At 40.7% G+C, this 16,773-nt stretch overlaps 1 protein-coding gene across 1 annotated transcript; it reads right to left on the bottom strand.

The window, feature by feature from the left end:
- Positions 1-13,582: 13,582 nt before the first annotated feature.
- Positions 13,583-15,886, bottom strand: LOC115112914 (mid1-interacting protein 1-B-like). The gene has a single exon (XM_029639973.2). It carries the CDS (start codon positions 14,803-14,805, stop codon positions 14,338-14,340), a length of 468 nt encoding a protein of 155 aa, XP_029495833.1. The 5' UTR covers positions 14,806-15,886; the 3' UTR covers positions 13,583-14,337.
- Between the last annotated feature and the right edge of the window lie 887 nt (positions 15,887-16,773).

Genomic DNA, 16,773 nt, shown 5'->3' with positions numbered 1-16,773 from the left:
TAAAGAGGGGTATCCAGCCAGGAAGGGTGGTGCCGGCTCAGCACTCCTGGTCTCCAGTGCGCCTCCTCAGACCAGTGTATCCTTCTTGTTAACTTCTTGGTGACAGGAGGCAGTATTTTCACGTCCAGATGAAATGCATGCCCAAATTCACCTGCCTGCTACTCATCCCCAGAAGATAAGATATGCATATATGCATAGATTTGGATAGAAATCACTCTGAAGTTTCTAAAACTGTTTGAATCATGTCTGTGAGTATAACAGAACTTATTTAGCAGGCAAAACCCCAGAGACAAACCATTCAGATTATTTTTTCTTGAGGTCACTCTCTTTTCAATGTGTTTTCATTGGGAATCCAGATTTCTAAGGGACCTTCTTGCAGTTCCTACCGCTTCCACTGGATGTCTTTAGAAATTGGTTGAGGTTTTTACTTTGTGTAATGAAGAAGTAGCCCTGTTCAGAACGAGGGTCACTTGTAGTGTACTGTTAGATAGAGGCGCGTGACCAGAAAGCTAGCTACATTTGTTTTCCTCCTGTATTGAACACAGATCATCCCGTCTTCAATTTGATCGATTATTTACGTAAAAAATACCTCAAGTTGTATTACAAAAGTAGTTTGAAATGTTTTGGCAAAGTTTACAGGTAACTTTTGAGATATTTTGCAGTCACGTTGCGCAAGTTGGAACCGGTGTTTTTCTGGATCAAACGTGATCAAATGCGCCGTTGATGTATATTTTGGATATATATCAACGGAATTAATCGAACAAAAGGACCATTTGTGATGTTTATGGGACATATTGGAGTGCCAACAAAAGAAGCTCGTCAAAGGTAAGGCATGAATTATATTTTTATTTCTGTGTTTTGTGTCGCGCCTGCAGGGTTGAAATATGCCTTTCCCTCTTTGTTTACGGAGGTGCTATCCTCAGATAATAGCATCGTTTTCTTTCTCCAAAAAGCCTTTTTGAAATCTGACATGTTGGCTGGATTCACAACAAGTGTAGCTTTAATTTGGTATCTTACATGTGTGATTTAATGAAAGTTAGATTTTTATAGTAATTTATTTGAATTTGGCGCTCTGCATTATCACTGGCTTTTGGCCAGGTGGGACGCTAGCGTCCCACATATCCCAGAGAGGTCTTAACAAACTATAATTTTGGCAAGTCGGTTGGGACATCTACTTTGTGCATGACACAAGTAATTTTTCCAACAAGATTATTTCACTTATAATTCAAAGTATCACAATTCCAGGGGGTCAGACGTTTACATACACTAAGTTGACTGTGCCTTTAATTAAACAGCTTGGAAAATTCCAGAAAATTATGTCATGGCTTTAGAAGCTTCTGATAGGCAAATTGACGTCATTTGAGTAGATTGGAGGTGTACCTGTGGATGTATTTCAAGGCCGACATTCAAACTTAGTGCCTCTTTGCTTGACATCATGGGAAAATCAAAAGAAATCAGCCAAGACCTCAGAAACAAAATTGTAGATCTCCACAATTCTGGTTCATCCTTGGGAGAAATTAGCAAATGCCTGAAGGTACCACGTTCATCTGTACAAACAATAGTATGCATGTATAAACACCATGGGACCACACAGCCGTCATACTGCTCAGGAAGGAGACGCATTCTGTCTCCTAGAGATAAACATACTTTTGTGCGAAAAGTGCAAATCAATCCCAGAACAACAGCAAAGTACCTTGTGAAGATGCTGGAGGGAACAGGTACAAAAGTATCTATATCCACAGTAAAACGAGTCCTATATCGACATATAGCAAGGAAGAAGCCACTGCTCCAAAACCGCCATAAAAAAGCCAGACTACGGTTTGCAACTGCACATGGAGACAAAGATCATACTTTTTTGGAGAAATGTCCTCTGGTCTGATGAAACAAAAATAGAACTGCTTGGCCATAATGACCATCGTTATGTTTGGAGGAAAAAGAGGGAGGCTTGTAATCCAAAGAACACCATCCCAACCGTGAAGCACTCATGTTGAGGGGGTGCATTGCTGCAGGAGGGGCTGGTGCACATCACGAAATAGATGGCATCATGAGGGAGGAGAATTATGTGGATATATTGAAGTGACATCTCAAGACAACAGTCAGGAAATTAAAGCTTGGTTGCAAATGGGTCTTCCAAATGGACAATGACCCCAAACATACTTCCAAAGTTGTGGCAAAACGGCTTAAGGACAACAAAGTCAAGGTATTGGAGTGGCCATCACGAAGCCCTGACCTCAATCCCATAGAACATTTGTGGGCCGAACTGAAAAATTGTGTGCGAGCATGGAGGCCTACAAACCTGACTCAGTTACACTAGCTGTCAGGAGGAATTGGCAAAAATTCAACCAATTTATTGTGGGAAGCTTGTGGAAGGCTACCCAAAGCGTTTGACCCAAGTTAAAACCTGTTACGGCTAGATGTGCCGCTAGCGGGACACCTCGACAACATCCGGTGAAATTCAAACTACAGAAATATAAATATTTAACATTCATGAAAATACATGTGTAATACATTAAAATATAGATGAACTTCTTGTTAATCCAGCCTCTGTGTAAGATTTCAAAAAGGCTTTACGGCGAAAGCACAACATTTTTTCAACCAGGCAGGTGCGACACGAAAGTCCGAAATAGCGATATAATAAATGCCTTACCTTTGAAGATCTTCTTGTGTTGGCACTCCAAAAGGTCCCAGTTACATCCTTTTGTTCGATAAAGTCCTTCTTTATATCCATAAACACTCAGTTAAGCTGGCGCGCTTCAGTCAATAATCCACTGGTTTCCCTCCATCAAAATGCATACAAAATGAATCCCAAACGTTACAAATAAACTTTTCCAAACAAGTTAAACAACGTTTATAATCAAACCTCAGGTACCCTAATACGTAAATAAAGAAAAAAAATTAAGACAGAGAATCGTTATTGTCTTTACCAGAGATAAATAACAAAGAACACGCTTCCATCCACGAGCATGGAAACTCTACAGCCAAAATGGGAGACACTTAGAAAAACTACAACTTCTAACTCATTTTTCCAAAAACCTCTTTTTGGATGAAAACTTTTTCTAAAGACTGTTGACAGCTAGTGAAAGCCCTAGGAACTGCAATTTGAGAGGATTTCGCCTTATAATAAAAGTGACAGCCATTTAAAATAGTGGTGGGCTGAATTGTTTTTTTGGGGGGGATGGTTTGTCCTCTGGGTTTCGTCTGCCATATCAGTTCTGTTATACTCACAGACGTTATTTTAATAGTTTTAGAAACTTTAGAGTGTTTTCTATCCACATCGACAAATTATATGCATATCCTAGCTTCTGGGCCTGAGTAACAGGCAGGTATCTTTGGGCATGCTAGCCCAAAGAGGGTTTACAATTTAAAGGCAATGCCAACAAATACTAATTGAGTGTATGTAAACTTCTGACCCATTGGGAATGTGATGAAAGAAATGAATGCTGAAATAAATCATTCTCTCTACTATTATACTGACATTTGACATTCTTAAAATAAAGTGGTGATCCTAGCTGATCTAAGACAGATAATTTTTACTTGGAATAAATGTCAGGAATTGTGAAAAGAGTTTACATATATTTGGCTAAGGTGTATGTAAACTTTCGACTTCAACTGTACTTACGTGATATTTACAAATATTAGCCTATGTGTTGATAGACCAATGAGAAAATTATGATATTTAGGTTACTTTCTGCTATTTAGGTTTCGGTCAAACATTCAATAATATTGATAACTAAATGGAACACAATGGAGATTGTTTCACTGAATCCCAAATAAACCAAAAGCTTTTATTGTTAAGTAATTAATAGGTAGGCTAATTACTATTTTGCCATATGAGTAAATACCATGTTTGAAACGTAGATTGTTCTCAATTAAACTTTAAAAAAACATTTGGCCTCCCAAGTGGCACAGTGGTCTAAGGCACTGCATCTCAGTGCTAGAGGTGTCACTACAGACCCTGGTTCGATTCCAGGCTGTATCACAGCCGACTGAGAATGAGTGTCCCATATGACAGCGCACAATTGGCCCAGCTTCATTAGGGCTTGGCTGGGGTAGGTCATCATTGTAAATAAAAATTTGTTCTTAACTGACTTGCCTAGTTAAATATTTTTTTAATACAAATTCAAGACATAGGCCTAAGTCTAATTAATACTATAATGAGATCTAAGTAATGTTGTTGACTTAACCTATAGTAAACCACTTTAAATCACCCTCAGCTGTTACTCTGCAGGAAGCTTTTTTTCATAGGCATGCATGGCTATTATAACCTAGGGCCTAGGTGGGACTGTCCTTTGGCTAGCATACAAACTATAACTATAGATGTAACAGCTTAGCTCCCATCCCTCTCCTCGCCCCTACCTGGGCTCGAACCAGGGACCCACTGTACACATCAACAACAGCCACCCTCGAAGCATCGTTACCCATCGCTCCACAAAAGCTGTGGCCCTTGCAGAGCAAGGGGAACATCTACTTCAAGGTCTCAGAGCGATTGATGTCACAGATTGAAATGCTATTAGCGAGCACCCCGCTAACTAGCTAGCCATTTCAAATCGGTTACTTAGACATGAGAGAGGAAGAGAGAGACAGACAGACAGACAGACAGACAGACAGACAGACAGACAGACAGACAGACAGACAGACAGACAGACAGACAGACAGACAGACAGACAGACAGACAGACAGACAGACAAAAAGAGACAGTGAGGGGGAGACAAACAGAGTAAGAGAGGGAGGCATAGAGAGATAGAAAGAGAGGGGGAGGGAGGTGAGAATGTTTAACATGCATAACAGCTAACACTAATCCTAAATAGCACCCTTGAGCGTGTTGAGGGGCCATCCATTCAGGGCTGAGATAATCACGCATACAACACATGATAAAGACACAAACACGAACACACACAGGGACACACACACATAAAGGAACATACACAGGGACACACACATAAAGGAACACACATACAGAGAGACACGTCTGCACCACAGTCAGCAGAACAGGGCTGCGGCGAGTGACATTCCACAGTGAAGGTGTTCCCCATGGAAGAATGAGGCACAATAAAGACCAGGACTGCTGGAATTCAATCACACCCATTATAGCAATGTTTACACCCTGTCTTCGTTAACAAACTAATAACCCCACACACACTCACAAACTTCTTATCCTGAAAACTTAAAGCCTTTACCTGTGGGAGACTACCTGGTTTCAGGACTTTAGTTTTGTTTCACAGTACTTGATTTTATTTGACCTAGGCCTACTGGTTAAACCACCACAACACGGGATCAATCACAGGCTCCCGAGAGGAGCAGCGGTCTGAGGCACTGCATCTCAGTGCAAGAGGCATCACTGCAGTCCCTGGTTTGAATCCAGAATGCATCAAATCATGACGTAGTTGGGTTGTCCAATAGGGCGGCGTACAATTGGCCCAGCGTTGTCTGAGTAGGCCGTCATTGTAAATAAGAATTTGTTCTTAACTGAGTTAAACAGGCCATATTTACATGTTTGCATTTGTGCAAAATAATCATCAGGGTTTGTTGATTCAATTTCAATTCAGGAAGTAAATTCAAATTCAACAATTGAAAAATCTAATGCCCTGTATATGGGTTAGGTTTATATTAAAACATATAATGCCCTGTATATGGGTTAGGTTTATATTAAAACATATAATGCCCTGTATATGGGTTAGGTTTATATTAAAACATATAATGCCCTGTATATGGGTTAGGTTTATATTAAAACATATAATGCCCTGTATATGGGTTAGGTTTATCTGACCCACTTTCATCTCTGACAAAAGACCTATTCCATCATATCTGTAATAAAATGAGGTCTAGGCCTACGTGTCAACGGGGCGTCTTCACACTGTGCTGGCTGAATGGGAAGGCTGCTTCCCATGTTAGATGTGAGCAAATGCATGTCTGGACAACATTGGTAAACATTACTGCAGGTTTTCCTGTGTAAAGTAGGCTACTACGCTGTCTTTCTGTATACACCTGATGACAACTTGGATCTGGGGGTTTGGTGCGAGATGCTGTTTCGATAGCCTACAAACAAAGGCAGACATTACAACACAGACACAGAGAAAATATTGTGTGTGTAGCGTTATATTGGTGCTCTGATAGTAAGAAAGGTGACCACTGCTGCTGTGATTCTGTACAGCCAGAGGTGCTGAGAGAACTCTACCAGGAAAACACCCTAACAAACATAACAGACACCCACCCACACACACAAACTAAAACAAGTTAAACAAATAAAGTTGTGATTCTAACTGACCTAAAACAGGGAATTTTTCCTGGGATTAAATGTCAGGAATTGTGAAAAACTGAGTTTAAATGTATTTGGCTGAGGTGTATGTAAACTTCCCACTTCAACTGTATATGTACCATGTTATTTTACTATAGGCTACCATGCTTCACATTCACCCAACTGGTTATTACTGTGTAATTCATCTTGATAAGATGTCCTTGTAATTATTTCCTTTCCTTGTCCCTGAAACTAAACACCCTCCAAAGTGTGGCTGTTTTCCAGGACCTGCCAGTGTAAAATACAACTGATAAGGTAGCCCATACATTTTATATAAGAGACTTCCTATCGCTGCAAGTGTAGATAATGATGAGTTGTTACTGTATCATTATCACTGACAATGTGTTTCAAAATCAAAGATAAACATTTTATAATCAAACACAGATATACCTTTGGCCTGAATATAAGTGACAGAGAAGTAACAAAATGATAAGCAAAGTGAAGGAGAACATAACCCACATATTTTGTTAAACTACATGTTGCAACGTTAATTAGAGAGAGTGTACGAGGAAGAACACTGGGGGGTGTGACTGCTGTAAAGGTACAGTGTATGTCTTCAGGTATTACCCACAAGCCTAAAGGTGTTGTTCTTGGCATCTAGACTTTAACCTATTCTGTCTGTTCAATCCCACACTCTTGGCTGTCCCCATAGGAGACCCCTTTGGAGAACCCTTATTGGTTCCAGGTAGAACCTTTTGTGTTCCATGTAAAAACCCTTTCCACAGAGGGTTCTACATGGAACGCAAAATTGTTCTACCTGGAACCAAAAAGGGTTCTCCTATGGGGACAGCTGAAGAACCCTTATAGAACCATTTTTTCTAAAGTGAATTGTGCTTCACCACAATGGAATCTGCTGAAGGGATGAGACTCAAAATATGAATTGCTGCTTACCTCATGTCAAATTCATTGAAACTTTTAATGAATGTTGTGCAGTCTTTCAGTCATTCACTATGCATAGGTCTGTGTGTTGTATGTAAGTACTGTTTTGCCCCATTGTAACCCCGTCTCCAGTGTGCGTGTGCGTGTGTGCGTGTGTGTGAAATAGGTGTGTAGAAAGGCCCATTGTAACCCCGTCTCCAGTGTGCGTGTGTGTTGTTGTATGTGAGTACTGTTTTGCCCCATTGTAACCCTGTCTCCAGTGTGCGTGTGTGTTGTTGTATGTGAGTACTGTTTTGCCCCATTGTAACCCTGTCTCCAGTGTGCGTGTGTGTTGTTGTATGTGAGTACTGTTTTGCCCCATTGTAACCCCGTCACCAGTGTGCGTGTGTGTTGTTGTATGTGAGTACTGTTTTGCCCCATTGTAACCCCGTCACCAGTGTGCGTGTGTGTTGTTGTATGTGAGTACTGTTTTGCCCCATTGTAACCCCGTCACCAGTGTGCGTGTGTGTTGTTGTATGTGAGTACTGTTTTGCCCCATTGTAACCCCGTCTCCAGTGTGCGTGTGTGTTGTTGTATGTGAGTACTGTTTTGCCCCATTGTAACCCCGTCTCCAGTGTGCGTGTGTGTTGTTGTATGTGAGTACTGTTTTGCCCCATTGTAACCCCGTCTCCAGTGTGCGTGTGTGCGTGTGCATGCGTGTGTGTGTGTGTGTGTGTGTGAAATAGGTGTGTAGAAAGACTCCCATTGTTGCCGCTAAGCCCCAGCTGGACTCATCAACAATGGTGGCTTCAGAGCTTCAGAGAATGTCACAGTCGTCCATGGCAACGATGAGGCAACACTGCCATGCCTCAGAGTCATGTACTTAGAGAGTTGGGCCAATACGGTTTCTGCATTATGATGCGTTTACATGACACTTCAACATTCTATGGCAGCCATGTTAGCTCCCTATTAACATTACATGGGGAATATTTTACAAATACTATAAAATGTCATGTCTAGAATGAGCATTATGATGCGTTTACATGACACTTCAACATTCTATGGCAGCCATGTTAGCTCCCTATTAACATTACATGGGGAATATTTTACAAATACTATAAAATGTCATGTCTAGAATGTGCATTATGATGCGTTTACATGACACTTCAACATTCTATGACAGCCATGTTAGCTCCCTATTAACATTACATGGAGAATATTTAAAAAATATAATCAAATGTAACGTCTAGAATGAGCATTATGATGCGTTTATACAATGGTTGGATCTAATCCTGAACGCTGATTGGTTAAAAGCACATTCCAGCCAGTGTCTATTCCACAAGTTACCACCGGAAAAACCTATGACGTTAAAATGCCTATTTACTCTGTTCCATCTGACTGCGCAGTCTACTGTCTCATCAGACCTGCCAGGCAATTTATAAACTTGATCTCCACTATAAAAAGCATATAGACATTATCTCACATTTCTTTTAGACTAACATTTAGTTTTCACCAGCGGAGATTTGCATAAATCTTGCTGTCTCTCTCTCTGACATATGCATTGTTTCAATATTCAAATTCGATCTCCAGCTGTCCCATAGTAATGAACGTGTCGGGGTCAGGAGTTGGGACGAGACAGACAGGCAGGCAGTTTTTCTCATCCAGTCTAAATCATGAATCAGCTGGCATCATTTTTATGGAAGTATACAAAGCAATGTCAATTGGAAAAAAAGTCAAACAAAACATAGTGCAGCTAGTTTACAGTCTTTACAAATTCAGTGTTTGAAGCGATTGTTAGCTGTGTTGTTGGCATGTTCCTCTCAACAACAGTGTCCTGACAAGAGAGCACATTTCTATGCTCGGTGAAATCACGCCTCATTAACTCATTGTTATGGATGTATCAAAATACATGTCACTAGAAAACAGCTTAAACAAATGCAAACACAGCTACTGTTGTTATTCTTTTTGACGTTTGACGTGACTGTAAATGACCCGTAGTTGGCTAGCTAGCAAGCAAGGGATAAGAACGTTAACAGCCAGTACGGCAATAGAACATTTACAACGAACGACTGTGTCGCATCCATAGATACAGAACAAAAAGACTGAACCCACTGGGTCTGGCAACCAAACCAATAGAACAAATGATCAGCCGGCTTGGGTAGCAACCCTAGATTTGTGTCGGGACTATATATTGTGGAAGGAAATAGTATGAATAAATTAATCAAAATAATATTGTCAATCAAAATGTGAATATGTTGGTAACCTGTTGTATGAAAAATGATAATGCCTTCGAAGCCCGTGTTTGGAGGATATATTGATTTCGTCTCTGGCCTAACAAGACCCGTGCCAACATATCCTCCAAACACCGGTTTATTGGGCATTATCACTTAATTACATGACACTTCAACATTCTATGACAGCCATCTTAACATGACATGGGGAATATTTAAACAATGCTATGTAACTGAATGTCTAGAATTAGAGGGTTGTCATAGACTGGGAGCATGAGGTGCTTCTTATGCAAATCAAGTTGTTGCCAACACCTAATGCTCGTATAACACTTACTGAACAAAAGCTTAGATAGCTGAACATTTGACATAGACACAATATGTCCAGTAGATTATACAAGGGTCATGAGTCACTAGCATTTTCAACAATAAAGATAGAACCTTTGTGTTTCTTAAATATACAAAAAAATATGTTTATACAGTAGCAGTCAAAAGTTTGGACACACCTGCTCATTCAAGTTTTTTTTTGTTATTTTACTATTTTCTACATTGTAAAATAATATAGAATCAAGTAGTAACCAAGAAAGTGTTAAACCAATCAAAATATATTTTATATTTATGGCAAAAACAGCTCAAATAAGCAAAGAAAGGAAAGGAAGACCCAGAGTTACCTCTGCTGCAGAAGATAAGTTCATTGGAGTTACCAGCCTCAGAAATTGCAGCCCAAATAAATGCTTCACAGAGTTCAAGTAACAGACACATCTCAACATCAACTGTTCAGAGGAGACTGCGTGAATCAGGCCTTCATGGTCGAATTGCAGCAAAGAAACCACTACTAAAGGACCACAATAAGATGACTTGCTTGGGCCAAGAAACACGACCAAATTTGATATTTTTGGTACCAACCGCTGTGTCTTTGTGAGACGCAGAGTCGGTGAACGGATGATCTTTGTATGTGTGCTTCCACCGTGAAGCATGGAGGAGGAGGTGTAATGGTGTGGGCGAGCTTTGCTGTTGACACTGTCAGTGATGTATGTATAATTCAAGGCATTCAAGGCATTCTGCAGCGATATGCCATCTTATTTGGTTTGCACTTAGTGGGACTATCATTTGTTTTTCAACAGGACAATGACCCAAAACACACCTCCAGGCTGTGTAAGGGCTATTTGACCAAGAAGGAGAGTGTTGGAGTGCTGCATCAGATGACCTGGCCTCCACCATCACCCGACCTCAAAGCAATTGAGATGATTTGGGATGAGTTGGACCGCAGAGTTAAGGGAAAGCAGCCAAGTGCTCAGCATATGTGGGAACTGCTTCAAGACTGTTGGAAAAGCATTCCAGGTGACTACCCCATGGAGCTGGTTGAGAGAATGCCAAAAGTGTGCAAAGCTGTCACCAAGGCAAAGGGTGGCTACTTCAAAGAATTCAAATATAAAATATATTTGTTTGTTGTTTGTTTAACACTTTTTTGGTTACTACATGATTCCATATGTGTGATATCGTAGTTTTGATGTCTTCACTATTATTCGACATTGTAGAAAATAATAAAAATAAAGAAAAACCCTTGAATGAGTAGATGTGTCCAAACTTTCAACTGGTACCATATATATATATATATATATATATATATATATATATATATATATATGTGTGTTGCTTAATTCTTTGCATTGATAAGAATATTAAACAAAAGGGATGACAGTATAACAAATATATGGATGCCTCATAAAAAGCAGATGTTTTTTCCAAATAAAAATATTATGAATACACCTGGCCCTAAGATGTATCACAAAAAATATAAGAAAGAAAAAGTGAACTTCTAATACCTCACAGCTGAAGTCGAGGCTGGACAGAGAGCGTTACATTAAACTGGTTGTTTGTTCTTCTTATAAGACATTGTGTAAACTAAACATCCCAATATCCCAAAAGCAAAGACCTACTATTTGCTCTTGGCAGCTGTATTTACATGGTCCTAATAGTCAGTGGCTGGTTGCATGACCTATGCTTGATGGATGCAGAATACACTGAGAGCAAACTCATACTATGAATGAAATGATAACTCATTCTTACTTGGCTGGATGAAAAGCCATGAGTGGCAATGTCAAATTACATGATTACTATATTACCTCAATATGAGCATATTGAACGCATGTTTACCAAAATATGTTTGGTTTGTATCATAACTGTATCCTAAGAGTGTTTATGTGTGCTTTAAATGTAATTATGTTAATCAAGTGGATAAACTGCATGTATTTAGTGCATTCAGAAACTATTCAGACTTCTCCACCTTTTCCACATTTTGTTACGTTACAGCCTTATTCTAAAATTCATTAAATAAATTTTTATTCACACAATACCACATAATGAAAAAGTGAAAACAGGTTTTTAGAAATACCTTATTTACATAAGCATTCAGACCCTTTGCTCTGAGACTCGAAATTGAGCTCAGGTGCATCCTGTTTCCATTGATCATCCTTGAGATGTATTTACAAAGTGATTTGAGTCCACCTGTTCGTAAATTGAATTGACTGGACAGGATTTGGAAAGGCCCACACCTGTCTATATAAGAGGCCATATTTGACAGTGCAGGTCAAAGGAATTGTCCGTAGAGCCCCGAGACAGGATTGTGTCGAGGCACAGATCTGGAGAAGGGTACCAAAACATTTCTGCAGCATTGAAGGTCCCCAAGAACACAGTGGCCTCCATTATTCTTAAATGGAAGAAGTTTGGAACCACCGAGACTCTTCCTAGAGCTGGCCGCGAGGCCAAACTGAGCAATCGGGGGAGAAAAGCCTTGGACAGGGAGGTGACCAAGAACCCGATGGTCACTCTGACAGAGCTCCCGAGTTCATCTGTGGAGATGGGAGAACCTTCCAGAAGGCCAACCATCTCTACAATACTCTACCGATCAGGCCTTTATGGTAGAGTGGCCAGACGGAAGCCACTGCTTAGTAAAAGGCACATGACAGCCCGCTTGGAGTTTGCCAAAAGTCACCTAAAGGACTCCCAGACCATGAGAAAGAAGATTCTCTGGTCTGATGAAACCAAAATTGAACTGTTTGGCCTGAATGCCAAGCGTCATGTCTGGAGGAAACACACTGCTCATCGCCTGTCCATTACCATCCCTAAGGTGAAGCATGGTGGTGGCAGCATCATGCTGTGGAGATGTTCTTCAGTGGCAGCAACTGGGAGACTAGTCAGGATCGAGAGAAAGATGAACAAAGCAAAGTACAGAGATCCTTGATGAAAACCTGCTCCAGCGTGCTCAGGACCTCAGACTGGGACAAATGTTCACCTTCCAGCAGGACAACGACCCTTAAGCGCACAGCCAAGACAACGCAGGAGTGGCTTCGGGACAAGTCTCTGAATGTCCTTCAATGTCCCAGCCAAAGTCCGGACTTGAACCCGATCTAACATCTCTGGAGCGACCTGAAAATAGCTGTGCACTGATCCCCATCCAACCTGACAGAGCTTGAGAGGATCTGTAGAGACGAATGGGGGAAACTCTATCCATATACAGGTGTGACAAGCTTGTAACGTCATACCCAAGAAGACTAGCGGCTGTAATCGCTGCCAGTGGTGCTTCAACAAAGTACTGAGTAAAGGTTCTGAATACTTATGTAAATGTGATATTTTCATTTTTAATTTGTAATACATTTGCTAAAAAATATAAAAACATATTTTTGCTTTGTCATTATGTGGTATTGTGTGTAGATTGTTGAGGGGGAAAAACAATTTCTCCTTTATTTTGGCAGTTACCTGTATGTTCCAGGTTCACTCTGTCTTTTTTATTTAACTAGGCAAGTCAGTTAAGAACCAATGAGGGCCTACCCCAGCCAAACCCTAACCCAGATTGTGCACCGCCCAATGGGATTCCCAATCACATCTGGTTGTGATACAGCCTGGAATCGAACCAGGGTCTATAGTGTCACTTCTAGCACTGAGATGCCTTGCCTTAGACCGCTGCACCACTCTTGGAACGTAGGGTGAATAGAGTTTGGTTTGAACAGAAATGGGTACATATTGAGTACCAGATGGATTGGTCCCTGGACAAACATGAAATGTTAGGGATATACGATATCAAACACTTGTTGAAATGTATTGGGGTCAATTGGAGGATGGTAGCTATTTGAAATATAATCCTGTTCCACAACATTCTAGGTGATGTGTTGCTAGGCAAAGAACATAAATAACAAATTACTTTCAGTTATAAAAACAAGTTTATTTCTCCATACAAATATATTCAATCCAAAGCATAATATAGTACATTAAATAACTGGTCTTAGAGTTTCACCTCTCCATAATTACCATGGCAATAACACCATAATAACATGATCTCTTTGAATCATTCATTATTTCAGAAGAACCATCTGTTGATTCCAGTTCATTGATCATATAGGGTAGCATTGGGATCATAGGCAAGAATCTGTCAAGCCTCCTCCATTTAGCTAAGCACATAATAAAGACACAATAGGAAGAAGTACAAAACCTGTACAGACTATTTGACACATTGGCATCATTAGACATGCTAAATCCTATGCGCATTTATCCCTTAATGGGATGTTTAAAATGTAGCCAAATGTCTGCCGTCATGCACTTCTTCAACCAGGAAATATACAGCTCTCAAACATACAGTATGAGGTAATAAGTTATACATCAATATTAAATAAAAGTATAAATATGCATTATATGTGTACCACTTGAGCTGAACTCATGGGTCAGCAGGGGGTTACAGGGGGTAATGGAACCCAGGTATACCACATTGCAGTTCAACCACAACATTTCTTTGGATCAACAAAGGTTAAATATTACATCTCTTTTTTTCTTTCTCTCTCCATCTATTCAAAAGAATTTCATAAGTAATCGACTATTCAGTTCAGTTCAACTCCTTTGCGCTAAATAATACAACATCGATCATCAGGGAATGCGGGTTCGCTCGGGTCATTACGCTACACTTTAGTAGCATCCAATGCCGATCTCCTGCTTGTAGCGGTTGGTGAGAGTGTTGGCCTGTTGCGTCAGCTTGGACAGCACCCCGTGAAGCCCTGTCATGTGGAACTGGAACTGCTTTTGCAGGTTAACCTCGTCTTCCTCGGACGACACCTCCGATTCTTCTTCCTTGGAATCATTCCGAGAGCTGGGACCCCGGCTCTCCTTGAGCTTCTCGGCGCGCATCACTCCCCACTCGATGTCGCAGCGGATGGACTTCAGGAGCTGGTAGTAGCTGTACATGTCGCCGTCCTCGATGTCGCTGTTTCCCGAGCTTTTGAGGGCGGCCATCTCCCTCTCTTCTTCCAGTGGGACGTCCCGCAGCAGGCTGGGCACCATCACCGTCTGGTCCATGTTATTGACGGCTCCAATGAAGCGATTCATGGAGTTGAACAAGGAGTTCTTCTGCAGGTGGGATTCTGAGATTTGCATCATTTTCTCGACTCTGTTGTTGATTCTCAAACTTATTTCAGAAATAACAGTTGTAACTGTCAATCGGAGCTGGATAGTTTGTTTATCTATTTGTGCAACCCTTCTCTAATTATTTTCTAATCGCTTTGGAAAGTGGCCCCTCCTTTTTTAATGCTGCAGCAGAGACTGATTGATGTTTTTTCGTGTCAGTGCTGCTTTCCGTGTTCCAAGCTGTGGGAGAGTTCGGCAGTTATCTTGTTTGTTCTTGTGCCTGTTCCTTTTCGTTTTTGTTTTGACTCTCTCTGGTCCTCGGTCGGATCTTTATAAAGCAGGTGGTTTCGTGTCCAAGGGCGTTCCCAGCAGCTCAGAACCTGTTTGTAAGGAGTGTTTTTCATCTACAGTTGTAACCGGACTCCAATGACCTATAATAGCACCTGTTTTGCATGGTTTGCATGAAGGGGAGCGGCCTCCAAATAGAGATACTAGTCAACCCAGACCCTGCCTGTCCCCAATAGCAAAGAAATGCATCTTCTACAAACCGAATTATATGAGTTTAACTTCGTTCAATGCCCTGCAGTAAAATGTGTTAAATGTATCCAATATCTATGTGCGCGCAATTGTCAGTGTTGCTCATCAACCTATGAAACGCAACACAATGGTAGGCTATGTACTCTCTGAAAACATTCACACATCAAGCACACTAAAAACCAATTATAGTTTGCCTTGCAATCAAATGCGAACTTCATTCCAACCTGGTCTCAGAACATTTCGTCTGTATTATCCGAGACACTTAATTTTTGTATATGTTACGTTTTGTGTGGTATGTATTCATTTGTGGATGTCCAGCATTAAATTCTTATGGTATGTTACAAATTACAATTCGTATTATATGTTAAGAATTTGGAAAATGCCAAGGAATGCCAAGCTTCCCCCAACAATTGACAAACAAAGTAATAAAAACAGACAAAATGATTTATCTTTAATCTCGCAGTGCTTCATACATTTCCTTCAATTTGCAAGAGACTGATTGTATCTCACCAGAGAAAGCATCCAAGTGAAGGAAACAGCGTCCCTCTGTCTCAGTATGTGTAGCTTATCTATCGAATGCTGTCTGGTCAAAACGAGTATGACATTGTTGCCGTCAGTAGCATTGAATTCAAGGGAAGCCAGCGAGCATTTGGCCTCCCTTGATTAAAAAAGTATAAAATAACAGACAATCAGCGTTGAGCTAAACAGATGAGCTCAACTGTGAATGGTCCTGGCTCAGGACCATGTGATTGGATGATGTTGAAATGTTGAAGTTGAAATGGTGCTGGAATAGTGGGAGCAGCGCCTGTTTTCTTTGCGACTTGTGGTAACTCTCCATGGTTCTAAATCAATAGTTGTTTAGTATTCAGAAAATGTCAGAAACATTACCTTCCTTGACCATGCTGTAGGTCAGTGGTTCCAAACCTTTTTTGGTCACTTCACAAGCAACTGAATGTTGCTTTGCCCGGATTACCCCTGAAGTACCCCTTCATGTGCATTTTACTAGTAAGCTTATGTTCTCATGAGTCCTCTCAAGTACCCTCTGTGGATAGGCCAAGGACTCCCAGGTGTTCTTGTACCCCTGGTTGAGAACCACTGCTGTAGGTCATGTAACTGTTTGTTATAAGCAATATGTTTTGTGGATCTCACCGGACAAATGTTGCTGTCTGTTTTGTTATGAAATAAATGTGTGGTTGAATTTATTCTGTCACTGTGTCTTCTTATTGTATTGGCCTTAGGCCTATATATCACAGTGTCAAGGCATATGAACAAACAGGTTGTAGATTAAACAACACAATTAACACAACAGATTGGTTGTAATATGTTGTTTTTTGGAGGGGGGGGGGCTTCGCCGGTGATTTTACCCAAACACCACTACTGCCCGCTGGCTGTCTCTGCACTTATGAGCTATGTTTGACAAATCAGTGAGTGACTGGGGGAAGCGAAATGCTGGATTCCTGTCAT

Source organism: Oncorhynchus nerka, linkage group LG3 (assembly GCF_034236695.1).
Source record: "Oncorhynchus nerka isolate Pitt River linkage group LG3, Oner_Uvic_2.0, whole genome shotgun sequence".
NCBI lineage: Eukaryota > Metazoa > Chordata > Actinopteri > Salmoniformes > Salmonidae > Oncorhynchus > Oncorhynchus nerka.
The sequence above is the reverse complement of the archived record's forward strand: the minus strand, read 5'-3'. Positions and strand labels throughout refer to the sequence as shown.

Bases quoted from the DNA above. Each gene is read 5' to 3' on its own strand.
- LOC115112914 (XM_029639973.2), bottom strand. From the start codon at position 14,805: ATGATGCAAATCTCAGAATCCCACCTGCAGAAGAACTCCTTGTTCAAC.